Source organism: Denticeps clupeoides, unplaced genomic scaffold (assembly GCF_900700375.1).
Source record: "Denticeps clupeoides unplaced genomic scaffold, fDenClu1.1, whole genome shotgun sequence".
In the NCBI taxonomy this organism is placed as follows: Eukaryota; Metazoa; Chordata; class Actinopteri; order Clupeiformes; family Denticipitidae; genus Denticeps; species Denticeps clupeoides.
Window position 1 is genome coordinate 293750 of NW_021630047.1, and position 16812 is coordinate 310561.

The following is a 16812-nucleotide window of genomic DNA, read 5'->3' on the forward strand; positions in this document are numbered from 1 at the left end:
AAAAGAAGCACTACAGAAACCAGCCGAAAATATCGCTAAAGAGGTGCAACATCAAGCCAGAGGACCTGGAGCACATGGCTGCGGAGAGAGAGAGAGGGAGAGAGAGGGTGAGAGAGAGAGAGAGAGGGAGGGGGGGAGAGAGACTATGTGAGAGAGAGAGGGTGAGAGAGAGAGAGAGAGAGAGGGGGGGGGGGGGACTATGTGAGAGAGAGAGGGTGAGAGAGAGAGAGAGAGAGAGTGAGTGAGTGAGAGAGTGAGTGAAAGAGAGAGAGAGAGAGTGTCTAATCTGAACTCTACAGCTGTGAACTCTCCAGTTCACAACAAAACTAATAAAGAGAAGGTGGCCAGATAAAGTCATGAAACGTCACACACACACACACACACACACACACACACACACACTCCCTCACCCTGTAATGGTGGTGTTGCTTCAGACACGTCCAGAATGTATGTTTTGGGAACAGGGAGGGAGGAGAACATGGGCCATGGGTACGGATCATCACCCTGATATGGAGAATTAGATCATCATCATCCAGCAAAGAAGAAACAAAACAAGGAACCTAAAAAAGGGCGTGGCCCTTTAGGTTGTACATGCTGACCTTGTGCAGAACTCGAGGGGGTAGACGACGTTCTGACGGACCCCCGATGATGCTCATGCGCACCAGGATGTGGTTCCTCTCCACCGACAGGCCATCGATGATGAACGTGCTGAAAGAGACAGAGAAAGAGAGAGTCTGCATCACCAGACAACACAACCGAGTGCTGAGAACGTCCTCATGGCCACCCACCCTGGAGCCTCGGGCGACTCTGTGACGTTGTCCCTCTGGTTCTGCAGCAGAACATCTCTCAGGCCAAACTGAGTCTCCAGCAGCAGTAAAGAGTCCAGGCTACAGCACATCACACTGAGCAGCCTGAGAAGAAAAGAAGACTGAAATACTGTTACTTGGTCCTGAAGCTGGTAGAAAGATGGGCCTCCTACCACCATATGTAGCGTTCAGGTCAAAAGTCTGGACACCTTCTCATGCAACGTGTTTTCTTTATCTTCATGACCATTTACGTTGGTAGATTCTCACTGAAGGCATCAAAACTATGAATGAACACATGTGGAGTTCAAGTGAAAACATGTTTTATATTCTAGTTTCTTTGCTCTGATTACTGCTTTGCACACTCTTGGCATTCTCTCGATGAGCTTCAAGAGGTCGTCACCTGAAATGCTTCTCCAACAGTCTTGAAGGAGTTCCCAGAGGTGTTTAGCACTTGTTGGTCCAGCTCACCCCAAACCATCTGGATTGGGTTCAGGTCCAGTGACTGTGGAGACCAGGTCTCCACTTTTTGTTAAGTACAGAACTCCACATGTGTTCATTCATAGTTTTGATGCCTTCAGTGAGAATCTACCAACGTAAATGGTCATGAAGATATAGAAAAAACGTCGAATGAGAAGGTGTCCAGATTTTTGGCCTCTACTGTACGAACACCAAAACTCTGCAATAGACCTGGGAATCACAATTAACAGTGATCTGACTTTCAGAAGGTCCCACGGACACACACCATGCTGCAGAGTAAAACTGGTACGAGTCAAGACTCGACTACGACATCATGTCTCCGTAAACTCCAACGAGTTCAGGATGCTGTGGCAAGAATTTGACCTGGAATAAAAGGACAAATGGACCAGCAGCACTATAAGGGACATAAAACCTACTCTTCACTGTCCAGTACCTGCAAACGTGGACAGATCTTTTATAATACAAACTTTGGACAACTATTGTTGTAGACTATGTTGGACTACTCACTCCCCCTGGATGGGCAGAAAGGTGTGCAGAAAGGGTCAAAGTGTTTTTGGGGGTCAACTGTAGGACCTGTCAAAGCCCATGGAGATAAACTGTCTGTAATTTTGGGCTATAAAAAAAACTTAATTTATTCTCGCTATTGAGTGGGGACATTTTGATCTCAGACATTATGCATCATACAGAAGACGACGCCCACAGTGGAACGATGTGCTGAGGACTGTGGATCTGAAGGAAGCTCCTGATGATGCAACTACCAGTAAATTCTGGTCAGGTGATCAGATCCAGCCGCGTCAATCACCTCCTATTTCCTGCTCTCCATACGTACCAGTCACATGACGCCAGGTCCCAAACAGACACAGTCTCCTGCGTATGCATGAGTGTTGTCTGTGTGTGTGAATTGTGTGTGTGCACGCGTGTGTGCAGGCGTGTGTGATGTGTATGTATGTGTGTTGTGTGTGATGTGTGAGTGTGTGTGTGGTGTGTGAGACGTGTGTGTGATCTGTGAGTGTGTAGTGTGTTTGTGTGTGTGAGAGAGGTGTGAGTGTCTGTGTGTGTGCAGGCGTGTGTGTGTGTATGAGCGTGATACGTATGTATGTGTGTTGTGTGTGAGATGTGTGTGTGATCTGTGAGTGTGTGTGTGTGAATGGCGTGTGTGTGTGCAGGTGTGTGTGTGAATAGTGTATGTGCTGGCGTGTGTGTGTGCGTGGTGTGTGAGATGTGTGTGTGAATGGTGTGTGTGTGAATGGCGTGTGTGTGTGAATAGTGTATGTGCTGGCGTGTATGTGTGCGTGGTGTGTGAGATGTGTGTGTTTGTGTGATGTGTGAGTGTCTGTGTGTGAGTGTGTGCAGGCGTGTGTGTGTATGTATGTGTGTTGTGTGTGAGATGTGTGTGTGATCTGTGAGTGTGTGTGTGTGTGTGTGTGAATGGCGTGTGTGTGTGCAGGTGTGTGTGTGAATAGTGTATGTGCTGGCGTGTATGTGTGCGTGGTGTGTGAGATGTGTGTGTTTGTGTGATGTGTGAGTGTCTGTGTGTGAGTGTGTGCAGGCGTGTGTGTGTATGTATGTGTGTTGTGTGTGAGATGTTTGTGTGATCTGTGAGTGTGTGTGTGTGTGTGTGTGTGTGTGTGTGTGTGTGTGTGTGTGAATGGCGTGTGTGTGTGCAGGTGTGTGTGTGAATAGTGTATGTGCTGGCGTGTGTGTGTGCGTGGTGTGTGAGATGTGTGTGTGAATGGTGTGTATGTGAATGGCGTGTGTGTGTGAATAGTGTATGTGCTGGCGTGTATGTGTGCGTGGTGTGTGATATGTGTGTGTTTGTGTGATGTGTGAGTGTCTGTGTGTGAGTGTGTGCAGGCGTGTGTGTGTATGTATGTGTGTTGTGTGTGAGACGTGTGTGTGAATGGTGTGTGTGTGTGTGAGTGTGTGTGTGAGTTTGAAATTACTGAGCATTTTGTAAATAGGAAGTAGTTTCCTTGTAAAATAAGAGGATGTAATTGATCCATTTTTTGTCAGTGTGGGTCCTCTGGAACCGCAACACACACAGCCGATATCTCCTGGTGGTTGGACTCCACGCCAGCGACCCCCGACATTTACACTCCTAACACTGCGACCAACCAGAACCCTGTTTTACCACGTTTCTACTCGTTCTACACCGCGAGCGACCAGAGAGCAGAGTAACCCAGGACCGATCTGGGGACGAGGGGCTGGACCAGGAGCTGAGGAACCCGTCTGACTGGAGAACATGTCGTACCTCAGGCCAAATGTGTGCGACTGCTCGTAGTTGAAAAGTGAGTGGATCTTGGCGTCCGAGTTCACGGCGATGATCCGGTCAACCAGGTCCTGCAGCGGAGACACAAAGACCACCAGGCACAGTGTGAGAACCAACGGAACCGAAACGTTCCAACCACAAGAACAGACCAAATGCAAGAAGCAGAAATAAGGATCCAGAAACACAGAGCAGCACCGTCTTCATCCTTCCCCTCACAAACAGGCTGAGATCGACCGGCTACTGGGCGCCCCCATATGGCAGCTGCTGGCATTACAGAACCTGACGTTCCACTGAGATGCCTCAGAACCTGGTCAGGACCTGCTCCGTGTGAGAAAGCGAGAGGGACTCACGCCGATGGAGGTGGGGATCTCCCGCAGGCTGTACTCGGGCCGGTTGGCCAGCGTTCTGCCCCCCAGCAGCTCCCACGTGGCGTACGGGGAGGACAGCAGGTTGACCAGGGTCAGGAAGGGCTGTGGAGAGCGAGGGACAGTCTTATTCAGCACCTTCTCACGCCTCCAGCCATGTCTTCTCCAGTGGTGGACAAGTACGAGGAAGAATAGCACTGAGTAAAGGTATTAGCGTTGGTAAATTCCAGAAGTAAAAGTACGGTGATGTATTACGGTTCTATAATTCGTTTTGGAAGAGAGATCTTGTGACTGAGAACAGGAGACGATCGACAGGTTTTACGTAATGCAGTGGAGTAAATGTAGTTTAAAGTAAATACTACAGTAAAGTACATGACTAGCGAGGGTGGCATGACTCTGGCCAGGGTGGCATCCCGAACTACAGAAAACGTCTCCCTGGGTCCTTCAGCTCGTCAGAAGTTCTGCAATATGATTTATTTATCCAAAGCTCCCGCTTTATATTTTCCCCTTAAAAACGGGGCTCTGCGGGGCTTTATTGCGTTTATAATTCATGAATTTCTCCCACTTAAAGCGGGAGAAGGGCTCATAACCGCCCAACGTAATAAAACTGTGCGTTTCTGAGACCATGACGACGACAACCATGATCTTTGGGTCCATTTTAGGAGACATACAGCATGTATAGATATTTCTACCCGAATGCTCCTCTGGTGATGGGGTGGAGGAACAGTAGAACCTGGACTGCATGATGATGATGATGATGATAGCGCAGTACTTTTAGATCTTCCATGATTAAACTGCTTCGATTCCAAATAAAATCTGTTTAAAACTGTCTGAAAGTTAGTTAGAATTTTACGAATCTCCACAAAAATATTCCAGTGTATGGATCATAAGAATCAAACTAAACATAAATACTGACTTTATGCCGGTGTAAGGTGGTGGGGTAGTAAACATTTTATCAGACGGATCACAATAATCTCAAACACACACACACACACACACACAGAACCAGGTCAGGTGATCGTCATGCCTTCAGACAGCTCCTGTCGATAGGGTCCATGGGCGTGGCCTTGGGGTGGACCACTCTTACGTCCTCTCGGCCGCATTCCAGAACTGACCACAGGTCCACCACTATGGCCTGCACGAATCCTGCAGGATCCACAAAACATGAGAGCTTCAGACACACATACTCTCCCCGGCCCAGGAATTTCAAACAATGGTGCATGATGGGAGTTTCATATCAATGCCGGTCACATTAAAAATGTGAGAATACGTGTGAAAACCATCATGGAGCACAGAGGACCCACCCAGAACTGCTTTATTTATATATCTGACACCCAGAAGATGAACTTTATTGATGTTTTTATAAACTATTTTAAAAGGGGAGGAGCCTGTAGGCATGATTGACGGCGCGCACACCTCCTACTTTCTCATTCTGGATGATGGCTTGCTGCAGTACCAGATTCAGTCCCTGTGCTTTAAAAGACCCGGTTGCCGGGGCGCCAGGGACGCGTTTTAACCCCCCCCCAAAAAAGGAACTTGTTACCAGAAGAGCACAGGGCCGTGATGCCGGGGGCCGTTGCTGCCACCTGGGTCACCATCACGCCGTAGCCGAACTTCTCACACGGGCTGACCTGTGGTGACACCGAGAGACGAGATGAGGGAGGGAGGAGAGGTGGGGGAGCAGCTAGCCTGGAAAAAAAAGAAGTCACAGGTCTCCCAGGGTCAAAGCCTCGTCTGACCAGTCTGATACACCACACGCCACCCGGCGCAGAGCAAGGTCACTTCGGATAACAGCATCCGCCAAATAAACGCTTAGATGAATGGTGTCTATGCTGTCCAGTTGTCCCTGCGGAGTCCCGGACTGGAAGAGGAGTAAGGATGAAGCAGGCGGGGTGGATAATAAAGGAGCGCGGTGCAGCGGCGTGGACTCAGAATCGATTGTCCTCCGGGAACATGCAAACAAACACGCTCGACTAGGAGGGCGGGGCAGGTTCCTGCGTGATGGAATTCGCAGCATCACCGCGGACGTTCTCCGGTGTGGGCGGGTGATGGTCGCTGTGGAAGATCGAGTATGTTCCAATTCGGTGAGGAGGGAACCGCGACTCACTGTCTAAAGATTATTTGAGATGATCACAGTTTAGATGACCAGGTCATGCTGTATTAATGTCACCAACGTGCAATCAGAAATAGCGGTCATGTGGGCGTGGCTGTTTTCCTGCTTTACTATTTTAACATCTTTTTATATGCAAAGTAGGAGAAAGGAGAGACGTCTAACGCATCCATAACAGCCGGAGACGTCACCTGCCTGCCACATGTAACTGGTGCAGCAGGTGCTGTTCTGAAGTCAGTCATTGTGTTACATCTGTAACGTGGGTCACGCACTGAATCCAACAGGCATGTGGCATTTTAGCCGTTGTTAAACAGTAGAGCTGCTGCAGCCATTTGTGTAATATTTAGTTGTGAAGCCTGCAGAGGAACAACATCTGTAAAATTTCAGTATCAGGTCTCATTCTGAAACGTTTTGTAACGTATCAGTTACGTTTACATTTACATTTTTTACAGCATTTACCAGATGTCCTTATCCAGAGCGATGTACAGTCAGTAGTTACAGGGACAGTCCCCCCGGAGACACTCAGGATTAAGTGTCTTGCTCAGGGACATGATGGTAGTAAGTGGGGTTTGAACCTGGGTCTCTTACCCACTAGGCTACTACCACCAGTTCCGAGGCCGGCCACTGAGTGAGGTCGTTCTGTAACCTTTCAGTACCGAGGACCACCATTGTGTAACATCTTTCACACGTTCCGTCAGGTCACCTGTAGCTTCTTGGTGAATCTGGAGAACATGTAGCCGATGCACTCGCCAATGGCTCCAGTCTGCTGGAGCAGCAGGAGGCCTTTTGGAGTGGCGGCAAAGTTCAGCAGGTTGTCCAACAGCGTTTCCTCCCACAGAAGCCTGTAACTCATACCGAGAACAAAACGAGAACTTTCTCAAGATACCAGAGGATCTGCATCATACAATACACACACACACACACACACACCCACACACACACACAGAAACATCCACAGAGAGACAGCTACATATGGTAGGAATCAGGCGGAGAGGTGGGACTCACGTATTCTGCATGTCCAGGGGTGTGGAGAAGGCCGCAGACCCGACCACGGGTGTGGCCATGCGATCCGACTGCACACTCGTCTGTAAAGGAGGAGGAGAGAAATGTCTCCCTGTATCTCTCCATCAGCAGGGTTCAAAGAAAAGAGAGCGAGGAGCTGCAGCGGTCACTGACACATCACACACACCACCAGATAGAGCTTCATTATTACAGTTCACTGTAGCATTCACACACACACACACACACACACACACACACACACACACACACACACAGACTCATAAACTGCTGATTCTGGACCGTCCAGTCATTCACTTCCTCCCCACAGCAGCTGAACTTCAGACCACCTCGGAGCAGCGCAGCATCCCAGTCATGACATGAGGGCGGGTCTGATCCTCCACTGGAGGATTGTCCGCGTTTACAGGTCCACTGTGAACTTTGTCTACTACAAACTGAATCTCGTTTTAACAGCCATTTTACTTTTAACAAAATTATGTTCACTTTCAGTCAAGATATTCATGGATCGTTCTTTTTATGATTAGATTGTAGCTATGAAATATTATATAGATAACAAAAAGTACATTAAATAAAAGTTCTGTTGAGCACCTCCAGGAGTTACCACTAGTCCTGAATAAGAGCTCCACTCGTGTTAATGATCTTATGAAGATGCTCATGAAAGTGAAGTCATTGTCATTGTGAAATACAGGACGGGTGCACACAACAAGATGTGTCCTCTGCATGAAAGAGGCCACCACTGCCCCATGATGAGCAGAACAGTTTGTAGATAAGGTGCGTCCTAATGTGTGTTCTTAATCAAACACAAATAAAAAAAAGTGAAATCGATAGCTCCTCAGACCCGGTCACACCCCATTAGACGGTCTGAACTCAGCGTTGGACATTACCCTCATTTCCTGACTGCAGTAAATGCTTAACAGGAAAAACAATAAGGTGACAAATCTCCGCACCCACCGGCACTGGGCCTGAATCCGGGCAAGTCGTACCTTCCTCCAGGTCGCAGCCAGGCTCTGGTGGAGGTTGTAGGGCCTGAGCACCTGCAGGCCCTCACACGTGTTGTACATCTGCCGGCAGACGAAGACGAACGAGGACAGGCCACGTCCCGCCCAGTCTCCGTCCAGCAGCTTCTGGGTGAACTGCGCCACCACGTGGGCTGCAGAGAGGCTGAGGCATCAGATGGTGTTTACAGCGGGGTTTGAACCTGGGACCTTGTGCTCTTCACCCACGGTGAACTCACCACTGGCCATCAGCGGCCCGCAGGCAGCGGTCGTGCAGCAGCAGCGCCAGGCCTCTCTGCGTCGCCGCCATCCTCGCCAGCACCTTGCCAATGTTAGTCAGGGTGCCCTCTGCTGCGCGCAGCTTGACCTGTGACCCCTGAGAGCAGACGGCGTTTTTAAAGGCGCCGGCTGAGGGCCGGAGGTCGCGTGACAGCAACGCGGCGGTCGGCCCTGACCTGGGGGTCCTCCAGCAGGGCGAGGACGGGCCGCAGCAGCGCCCGGGTGACGGCCGGCTGGTACAGACAGTCCCCCGCGCACTCCTCCCAGTCGCACTGCATCCACAGCACCTCCAGAACCAGGGCTGCCGGGGACAGGGGGTCTGGGGGACAACAGCAGTGGCCTTTATAACTCCCGGATAAGATGAAGATAAAAGTGCCATGTGAGGGTGCGTGGGGACACACCTGTGTGACTAGTGCTGTGGGACGCAGCCCTGGGGTGTTGGTTCATTATCCGGATCAATATGACCATGAGGTCGCTCAGCGAAATCGGATCTGGAACAGACGTGAGACGCGAGTAATGACCAAGTCATGCTTCACCACGCCCCACTAATCTGGCATCTTCACACACGTCCTCACCGCCATGCCCCCCGACCCTGCAGGGGAAGAGCCTCCTGCCGTTGGCGTACATGAGCAGCCGTCCCAGCATGCACAGCGAGTGGACGAAGTGGGCGTACTGCAGCGCCCGGCCGGTGTACAGGGTGTGGTGGACGGGCCCTGCGGACACGCGATTATCAGTCACAGAGCGCTGCGGAATTGTCCCCGGTGAGGAGAGTTCTGTCTCTCGGAACGACCGCACCGAATCTAGAAAAGAGACAAAGACGGCAGTTTCCGTATCGAGCGGCTGCAGACAGCCAGACGCCGGGCGCGGCCAGTTGATTCATTATTTTCATTATCGGCACCAAGGCTGCTGAGAAGAACCTGAGAAGAACCAGAGGAGATGAGAAGAACATACACACGTCTCACCCATACACGCACCACAAGAACCTTCTCCACTCCCCTCCACCCGTATCTCCCGTATGTGTGTGTGTATATGTGTTTGTGTGTGAGTGTGTGTATATATATATATATATGTGTGCGTGAATGTGTGTGCCTGCGCGTGTGTGTGTGTGTTTATGTGCGTGTATATGTGTGTGCACGCGTGTACGCGTGTGTGTGTGCGTGCGTGTACGTGCGTGTGTGTGGGTAGTGCCTAGTGGGTAACACACTCGCCTATGAACCAGAAGACCCGGGTTCAAATCCCACTTACTACCATTGTGTCCCTGAGCAGGACACTTAACCCTGAGTGTCTCCAGGGGGGGACTGTCCCTGTAACTACTGGTTGTAAGTCGCTCTGGATAAGAGGGTCTGGTAAATGCTGGAAATGTAAATGTATATGTGTGCGTATGTGTGCGTGTGTGTGCGTGTGTGTGCGTGTGTGTGCGTGTGTGTGCGTGCGCGTGCGTATATGTGTTTGTGTGTGCGCGCGCGTATATGTGTGTGTAGGTGTGTGCGCGCGTGTGTGTGCACTTGTGTGTGCACATGTGTGTGCGTGTGTATGTGTTTGTGTCTGAGTGTGTGTATATATATGTGTGTGCGTGAATGTGTGTACATGCATGCACGTGTGTACATATGTGTGTGTGTGTGTGTGTGTGCGCGTGTGTGTATATGTGTGTGTGTGTGTGTGTGTGTGTGCACGTGTGTGTGTGTGTGCGTATATATATGTGTGTGCATGTATGCGTGTGCGTGCATGTGTGTTTGTGTGTGCGTGCATGTGTGTGTGCATGTATGCGTGTGCGTGCATGTGTGTGTGCGTGTGCGTGCATGTGTGTGTGCGTGCATGTGTGTGTGTGTTTGTGTGTGTGTGTGCATGTGTGTGTGCGTGTGTGCGTGCATGTGTGTGTGCGTGCATGTGTGTGTGTGTTTGTGTGTGTGTGTGCATGTGTGTGTGCGTGTGTGCGTGCATGTGTGTGCGCGTGTGGTACCGATCTTCTGCTGCTCCAGGTTGTGGGCCCCGTCCTGAACGTGCTCCTCACGGTTGTCCAGGTAATAAATACACTGTTCCAGAGCTGCTACAACCTGACACACAGACGCACACTTGTCATTGTTAATAAAAGCACATTTCCAGTCAGAAGGAACTCTTCAACACCATACTACACCCTACAAACCAGACCCGTATCTACAGAGCCAGGAGGCCATCTCACCACGGACGAGAACTTGCTGGCCAGCAGCCGCAGCACCACGGTCCGGCTGTAGTAGGCGTGCTGCGAGGGGGCAGGAAGAAGGTTGAACTCTGACCCGCCTCGCGCCCCAACAGAAGAACGTATCTCACCATCCACTTCTTGAACCAGGTGGCCCGGACGTCCAGCAGGGCGAGGAGGTGGACGGGCTGCAGCGCCCGGTCAGGGGCGGGGCGGGGCACGAGGAGAGCCAGCGTGCTGTCGATCATCTCCTCCATGTACCTGCAACACCGACACGTCAGCAAACGGGGACGTCCCGCCGCAGCTCCACCCACGTTCCGTAGCCGGTGGAGGAACCGTACTTCTCCGGGTACCGGATCCAGAACGAGGTCACCTCCTTCTGGAAGTCGTTCATCAAGCGCACCTGTGATGGGGGCGGTGGAGGGCGTGGTCAGCAGCGCGGCCGAGACGCGGCGACGCGCCGGGTCCAACGGCCGGCCTACCTGCTTCAGGAGGCGGGCCACGTCCGCGTGGGCGGGGTCCAGGCCCCCGGGGGCGGGGGGGCACGTCGGTCTGCAGCGGAGGAAGTCCTTCTCCAGACTCGCCGCTGCCGGGGGGAAGGAGACGCTTTCAGGCGCCTGGCGGCGGGACCGAGCGGCGGTTTACTAACGGCGACGTTACCCAGCGTGCAGTAAATCTCCCGCGTCACCTTCAGCGGCGAGGACGAGAAGGTTCTGGTGAAGAAACGCAGAACCTTGTCCTGGTCAGGAGAGAGCAGAGTCTTTATTTCGCCGTTTTCTTCCTCTTTACACCACTGGGGTCGGTGGAAGCGGCCCCGTAATCAGAAGGTCGCCGGTTCCAATCCCGATCCGTCCCCTTGATGAAGGTCCCGTCCCCACACGCTGCTCCAAGGGTGACGGTTAAATACAGAGGACACGTTTCACCGTGTCACCGTGTGCTGTGCTGCAGTGTCTCACAATGACAATCACGTCACTTTCACTTTGAGACTTTCACTGGTTTACGTCTAAATCGACATTATTAATATCGCACATTATAAAAATAAAGCAACACGTTAACGCTAAAACAATAAAACTGGACAATAAAGACGGAGACGATGATTAGAAACGTAGTAAGAAGTGGAGGAAATAAATTAAACCGGCGCGACGCCACCCGGAATGGTAACACACTCACCTGTGAACCAGGAGACCCGGGTTCAAACCCCACTTACTACCATCGTGTCCCTGAGCAGGACACTTAACCCTGAGTGTCTCCAGGGGGGGACTGTCCCTGCTCTGGATAAGGACGTGTGTAAATGTAAACGGTCAGCTGGTTGCGAACTGCATTCAACTGGGATCAAGATCCGCGATGGAGGGACACGGAGGACAGGATGAGGACGTAGGGGGTGAGACAGCTGTCAATCGCATCATGAACCATGCTAAACGCGCGAGAGATAACGCTCACGTTCAGGTCGGGGTCGGGGTCCGTCAGGGCGGTGGAGATGTTCCGCCGGAGCTCCAGCCAGCTGTCGCAGTTGAGGACGTCGGAGGGCGGAGCACAGGACAGGGCGTGCAGGGCGGCACAGCGCACCTACAAGCACCCAGAGCTTCAGAGCGTCTCCTGCAGCTGGGACCCAGGTCAGGAGGTGGAGGGGCCACTCACCTCTTTGGGGCGACTGGGGTCCAGCTGGTCGGCCAGCGCCTGCAGCTGCTCGCGCCTGATGAACGCGTAGCTCTGGTGGAGAAGGACGGGGTGAGAAGAAGAAGCCGGGACAGGCCGACGGGTGGAACACCTTCTGCTGCCAGGTACCTGGTTGAAGGAGGAGTCGCTGTCGGAACAGTTGTCCGTGTACTGGCTGTCCGTCTGCTCCCGCCGGCTCGCCCGGTCCACCTGGTCCTCCTCGAACTTGTTGATGAGCGACTCCACCGCCACCATCATGGTGTTCTTCAGAGTCTGCATCATCTGCTTGTACCTACAAACACAGCACGCATACGTGGCCCGTATCCATAACTAGCTGGAGAACGTCAGAGAACGTTATGAAGGTACAAGTGAAGACCCCAGGTCGGGGGGGTCAGAGGTCACGCTTGCTGTGGACGTGAAACGTACTCTCCAGAGTCGCGCGTCTGCCTGGTGACGGCGTGGACCAGCGTGTCGTGTCCCGATCCGAGCGCCGGGCCCTCGGCCCTGGCACACCTGTCCGTGGCCTCGTCGATGACGCCGCCCAGACAGGCCTCCACGCGGCACCGCAGGTACTTCACGAACTCGTAGCTGAGGACACACACCACGAGCTCCATCAAGGGGGATGTTCTGGCACATCTTCACTCTCTACGACACTCACTTGTGGAAGTTCTTGTCTGTCTCCTCGAGGTGAAGCAGGATCTCCTCGGCGCAGCGGACGGACGGGGCTCCAGAAATCCTCTCCTGTACCCTCCTCAGGAGCTGCTTCAGCAGGGTCTGGAGCTCCACCTCATCCTCCAGCCACATGGCAGACATCGCCACCCTGCTCAAGAGAACCTTCTAAAGGAGGGAGGAAGCGTGTGGGTCAATCAGAAGTTCTGCCATGTTCTGCCACAGAAAGTCAGGCTGCAGCTGAGCAGAAACGCCACCTTCTCCCCTTTTTACTGCTGCTGCTGCTCCGCCGCCGAGCTAAGATGCTACATGCTAACGGTCTCCATAGAAACAACGCGCTGCACCGTCAGCAGGGAAATACGAGCACTTCCGCGTTTGATCACGTGGTATTAAGAGAGCCACTCCGATTGGTTGAATAAGCCCGACGCAGACACGCGTCATTTCTGACCATGCTTATTTCTGTACGTATTTTATTGAGTCGAATCAGAATCAGCTTTGTTGCCAGGTATGTTTACACAAACGAGCAATTAGTTTTAGTGACAGAACTCAGTGACAGACAGTGACAAGACAAGCAGTTATGTACAGATATACAAAATATACAAAATAGTGTGCAAAATAGCAAAAGCACAATATATATATGTATATTTTGTATATCTGTACATAACTGCTTGTCTTGTCACTGTCACTGAGTTTTGTCACTAAAACTAATTGCTCGTATGTGTGTGTGGGTGTGTGTGTGTTAGCAAAAGCACATTATATAATATACCTTTATATATATTATACCTTTATATATTTATATATGTGTGTTTGTGTGTGTGTGTGTGTGTGTGTGTATATATATGTATAGTATATATAAAAAAAGCTATGACCACTTATGATATGTTTATACAGGTATGGTGATATGTGTAAAAATGAAATGTAAACAAGTGTGTGTTAAATCTGTAATCTCTTTTAGCGTTGTGTGACCACATTGTTCCCACATGTGACTCCATTGTAGCCACAGTGCTGGCCATTGTCTCGTGTCATGGCCATTGTCTCGTGTCGTGTCCATGACATGGACGGCTTGGGGGATGAAACTGCTCCCGTGTCTGGCCGTTCTGGTGCTGAGCGCTCTGTAGCGTCGACCAGATGGAGAGAGTGTGCTGCTGTGAGGGATCCTTCCTTAACCGCTAGGCCACCGCTGCCCACCGACGTTTCCTCCATTCAACCTGCCACAGGAGCTCCTGACACAGTTCCTACCTTCACGTTTTTGTTCGTGTTTAGGAGAATCGACTCAAATGTAGAATGCCGTGTGCTAAGGACTCTTATCACACATTAAATAAAGAGTTATGCTACATTAAGAATGGAATGGAGGTCTGATATTTTTTGTCGAACATTTTTTATTGAAAGAAAAACAATAAATTACAATATAACAGAAAATCTTAGAATACTATAGAAGGGGGAATTTGGGATTGCATGTTGAGAAAGAAACAAACCATTCAAACTGAAAAATGAATCATACAAGAATTATGAACAAAGAACAATACTTCCTTTTTACAGAAAAAGAGGAATAGGACTGTACAGCCTCTTTTAAAAAACTATAAACTGGGGTTTCTTGGCACTAAATGTACATTCATGAATATGACATTTTCTTAGCTAAAAAATGGCAGGTTCTAGAAAACCAAACAGTATATCCCTCCAAGATACAGCAATATATTTAACAATATTCGGACTCGATATAAGAACAAAAGTGGCAGAATAAATGGGGAGTTACAACCAAATGCATTTTTCAAGATCTCTTTAAAATATGTTTTAACTGGGTAAACTCTTTGAATAAGTTTGAACTTTGAACTAAGCCAGAACTTCCACAAAACCATTGCAGTAATAAAACAGTGACGTTTTTTTTCTTATGGACTTGTTCTTACGCCTTTTACTCGATAACATGAAACCCCACACAGATACCAGGCGACACGTCATTATGAGGAATATTATGAACGCGTGACGTCACCGGTCACGTGGCGCATCATGGCGGCCGTGGACAGCTTCCACCTGCTGTACCGGCAGGTCTCCCGCTCTTGCGGCGGCTACGTGGAGGGCCTGGCCCTGCTGGGCGCGCTGTACGCGGCCAGTAAAGCCGCGCTGGCGGCCCGGGGCGCTTACCGGCTGCTCAGGCTGCACTTCCTACCCCGCCTGGTGAAGAACAGGGACCTGGTCCGGTGCTACGGGAGGTGGGCTCTGGTCTCAGGTGAGGAGATGTTCTGGAGATACCATGTTGGTGCTCTGCCCCGTTCATGGTGTGTGTGTGTGTGTGTGTGTGTGTGTGTGTGTGTGTGTGTGTGTGTGTGTGTGTGTGTGTGTGAGTGTGTGTGTGTGTGTGAGAGTGACGTTCTGGAGATACCATGTTGGTGCTCTGCCCCGTTCATGGTGAGTGTGTGTGTGTGTGTGTGTGTGTGTGTGTGTGTGTGAGGTGAGTGAGTGTGTGTGTGAGAGTGACGTTCTGGAGATGCCATGTTGGTGCTCTGCCTCGTCATGGTGTGTGTGTGTGAGGTGAGTGAGTGAGTGTGTGTGATGTTCTGGAGATGCCATGTTGGTGCTCTGCCTCGTTCATGGCGTGTGTGTGTGAGGTGAGTGAGTGAGTGTGTGTGATGTTCTGGAGATGCCATGTTGGTGCTCTGCCTCGTTCATGGTGAGTGTGTGTGATGTTCTGGAGATGCCATGTTGGTGCTCTGCCTCGTTCATGGTGAGTGTGTGTGATGTTCTGGAGATGCCATGTTGGTGCTCTGCCTCGTTCATGGTGTGTGTGTGTGTGTTGTCAGGAGCTTCAGGGACGGTGGTGAAGGCCTACGCCGAGGAGCTGGCCAGACACGGTGTCAGCATCATCATCCTCAGCCCTGACATCGGCAGCCTGAGTGGCACCGCCACGGCCATCTCAGAAAGTCACGGCGTGGACGCCGTGCTGGTGGAGGTGGACTTCAGCCACGGCCCGTCCGTGTGCCGCTCTGTCCAGGACGCCATCCGGGACAGGGACGTGGGCTTCGTGGTGAACGGCCTGGACGCCGGCCTGGACGTCCCGCACGACTTCGCCGAGCTGAGCGAGGGCTGGCTGTGGGACGTGGTGACCCGGGCCACGGCGGCCGCCACACTGGTGACCCGTTTGGCGCTGCCGGGCATGGTGGCGAGGAGGAGAGGGGCCGTGGTGAACATCTCGCCCGGGGCGTCCTGCAGACCCGGCCTGAAGAGGGCGACTCTCTCCGCGTCCACCGTGAGAATCCAGCAGCCGTAAACGACCCCGCGACCTCCTCGGACGGAACGTTCTCATCTCTTCGTCTCCTCCTCCTCCTCCTCCTCAGGCGTTCCTGGAGCACTTCAGCCGCGCCCTGCACCACGAGTACGGCGGGCGCGGCATCTTCGTCCAGAGCGTCACGCCTCTCCACGTGGCGGCCCGCGCCGGGACAGGAAGCTGGCTGGCTCCCGATGGCCGGGTGTACGCCCGCCACGCCGTGTCCACGCTGGGCATCTGCCACCGCACTACCGGCTACTGGCCGCACGCGCTGCAGGTACGCGGTTAAAACCGGTCTTCTTCATCATCTTCATCATCATCATCATCATCACCCGCTATAACATCTCGCTTCATTTTCCCGCCCAGGCGGGACTGGCGCGCTGGATGCCCGAGTGGATGTGGGTGACGGGGTCCCGCCTGCTGGCCTGAGGCCACGCCCCCGCCCGCTGCTCTGCCAGGGGGACTGCTGGCTCCGCCCTTTCTCTCTGTGGGATTATTACCGACGGGCGAGATGCGAAGAGGCGTATTTTACCGCACAGCTTCTCCTTCATATAAAGTATTCTAGGACGTATTTATTTATAATAATAACTTAATTTTTTGGTCTATTTGAAATCAGCAATAAAAGTTGTGACGTTATGTTGTACCGTGTGATTTGGTGTGTTATTGAATGCCGTCTTTTACCGTAAAAGAATAGCCGAACGGCGTAATAAATCTCAGCCCGTCTTCGTTTT

General features: G+C 51.7%; 2 protein-coding genes across 3 annotated transcripts in view; one reads left to right on the top strand and one right to left on the bottom strand.

Annotated features, from left to right (window-relative positions):
• The window catches only part of tbc1d32 (TBC1 domain family, member 32), a 20370-nt gene extending 7170 nt beyond the window's left edge, over positions 1-13200 (bottom strand). For both annotated transcript variants that reach the window (XM_028967983.1, XM_028967984.1), the window contains exons 1-26: positions 13080-13200; positions 12812-12990; positions 12580-12741; positions 12283-12445; positions 12136-12207; positions 11938-12063; positions 11158-11236; positions 10980-11083; positions 10839-10900; positions 10629-10758; positions 10501-10560; positions 10282-10375; positions 8897-9121; positions 8723-8812; positions 8498-8640; positions 8282-8418; positions 8031-8208; positions 7033-7112; positions 6731-6869; positions 5461-5548; positions 4945-5063; positions 3903-4022; positions 3535-3623; positions 789-911; positions 600-708; positions 411-504 (exon numbers count right to left, since the gene is read on the bottom strand). In XM_028967983.1, the coding sequence (XP_028823816.1) occupies positions 411-504; positions 600-708; positions 789-911; positions 3535-3623; positions 3903-4022; positions 4945-5063; positions 5461-5548; positions 6731-6869; positions 7033-7112; positions 8031-8208; positions 8282-8418; positions 8498-8640; positions 8723-8812; positions 8897-9121; positions 10282-10375; positions 10501-10560; positions 10629-10758; positions 10839-10900; positions 10980-11083; positions 11158-11236; positions 11938-12063; positions 12136-12207; positions 12283-12445; positions 12580-12741; positions 12812-12966 (2941 nt within the window). In that variant the 5' untranslated portion in view covers positions 12967-12990; positions 13080-13200. The remainder of the gene's footprint in view (positions 1-410; positions 505-599; positions 709-788; positions 912-3534; positions 3624-3902; positions 4023-4944; positions 5064-5460; positions 5549-6730; positions 6870-7032; positions 7113-8030; positions 8209-8281; positions 8419-8497; positions 8641-8722; positions 8813-8896; positions 9122-10281; positions 10376-10500; positions 10561-10628; positions 10759-10838; positions 10901-10979; positions 11084-11157; positions 11237-11937; positions 12064-12135; positions 12208-12282; positions 12446-12579; positions 12742-12811; positions 12991-13079) is intronic.
• A 1609-nt stretch (positions 13201-14809) lies between these two features.
• On the top strand, positions 14810-16717 carry LOC114781522 (inactive hydroxysteroid dehydrogenase-like protein 1). Its single transcript, XM_028967954.1, has 4 exons — positions 14810-15046; positions 15618-16063; positions 16152-16358; positions 16448-16717. The coding sequence occupies exons 1-4, from the start codon at positions 14827-14829 to the stop codon at positions 16508-16510; spliced, it is 936 nt and encodes a 311-aa protein (XP_028823787.1). The 5' UTR covers positions 14810-14826; the 3' UTR covers positions 16511-16717.
• The last annotated feature ends 95 nt before the right edge of the window (positions 16718-16812 follow it).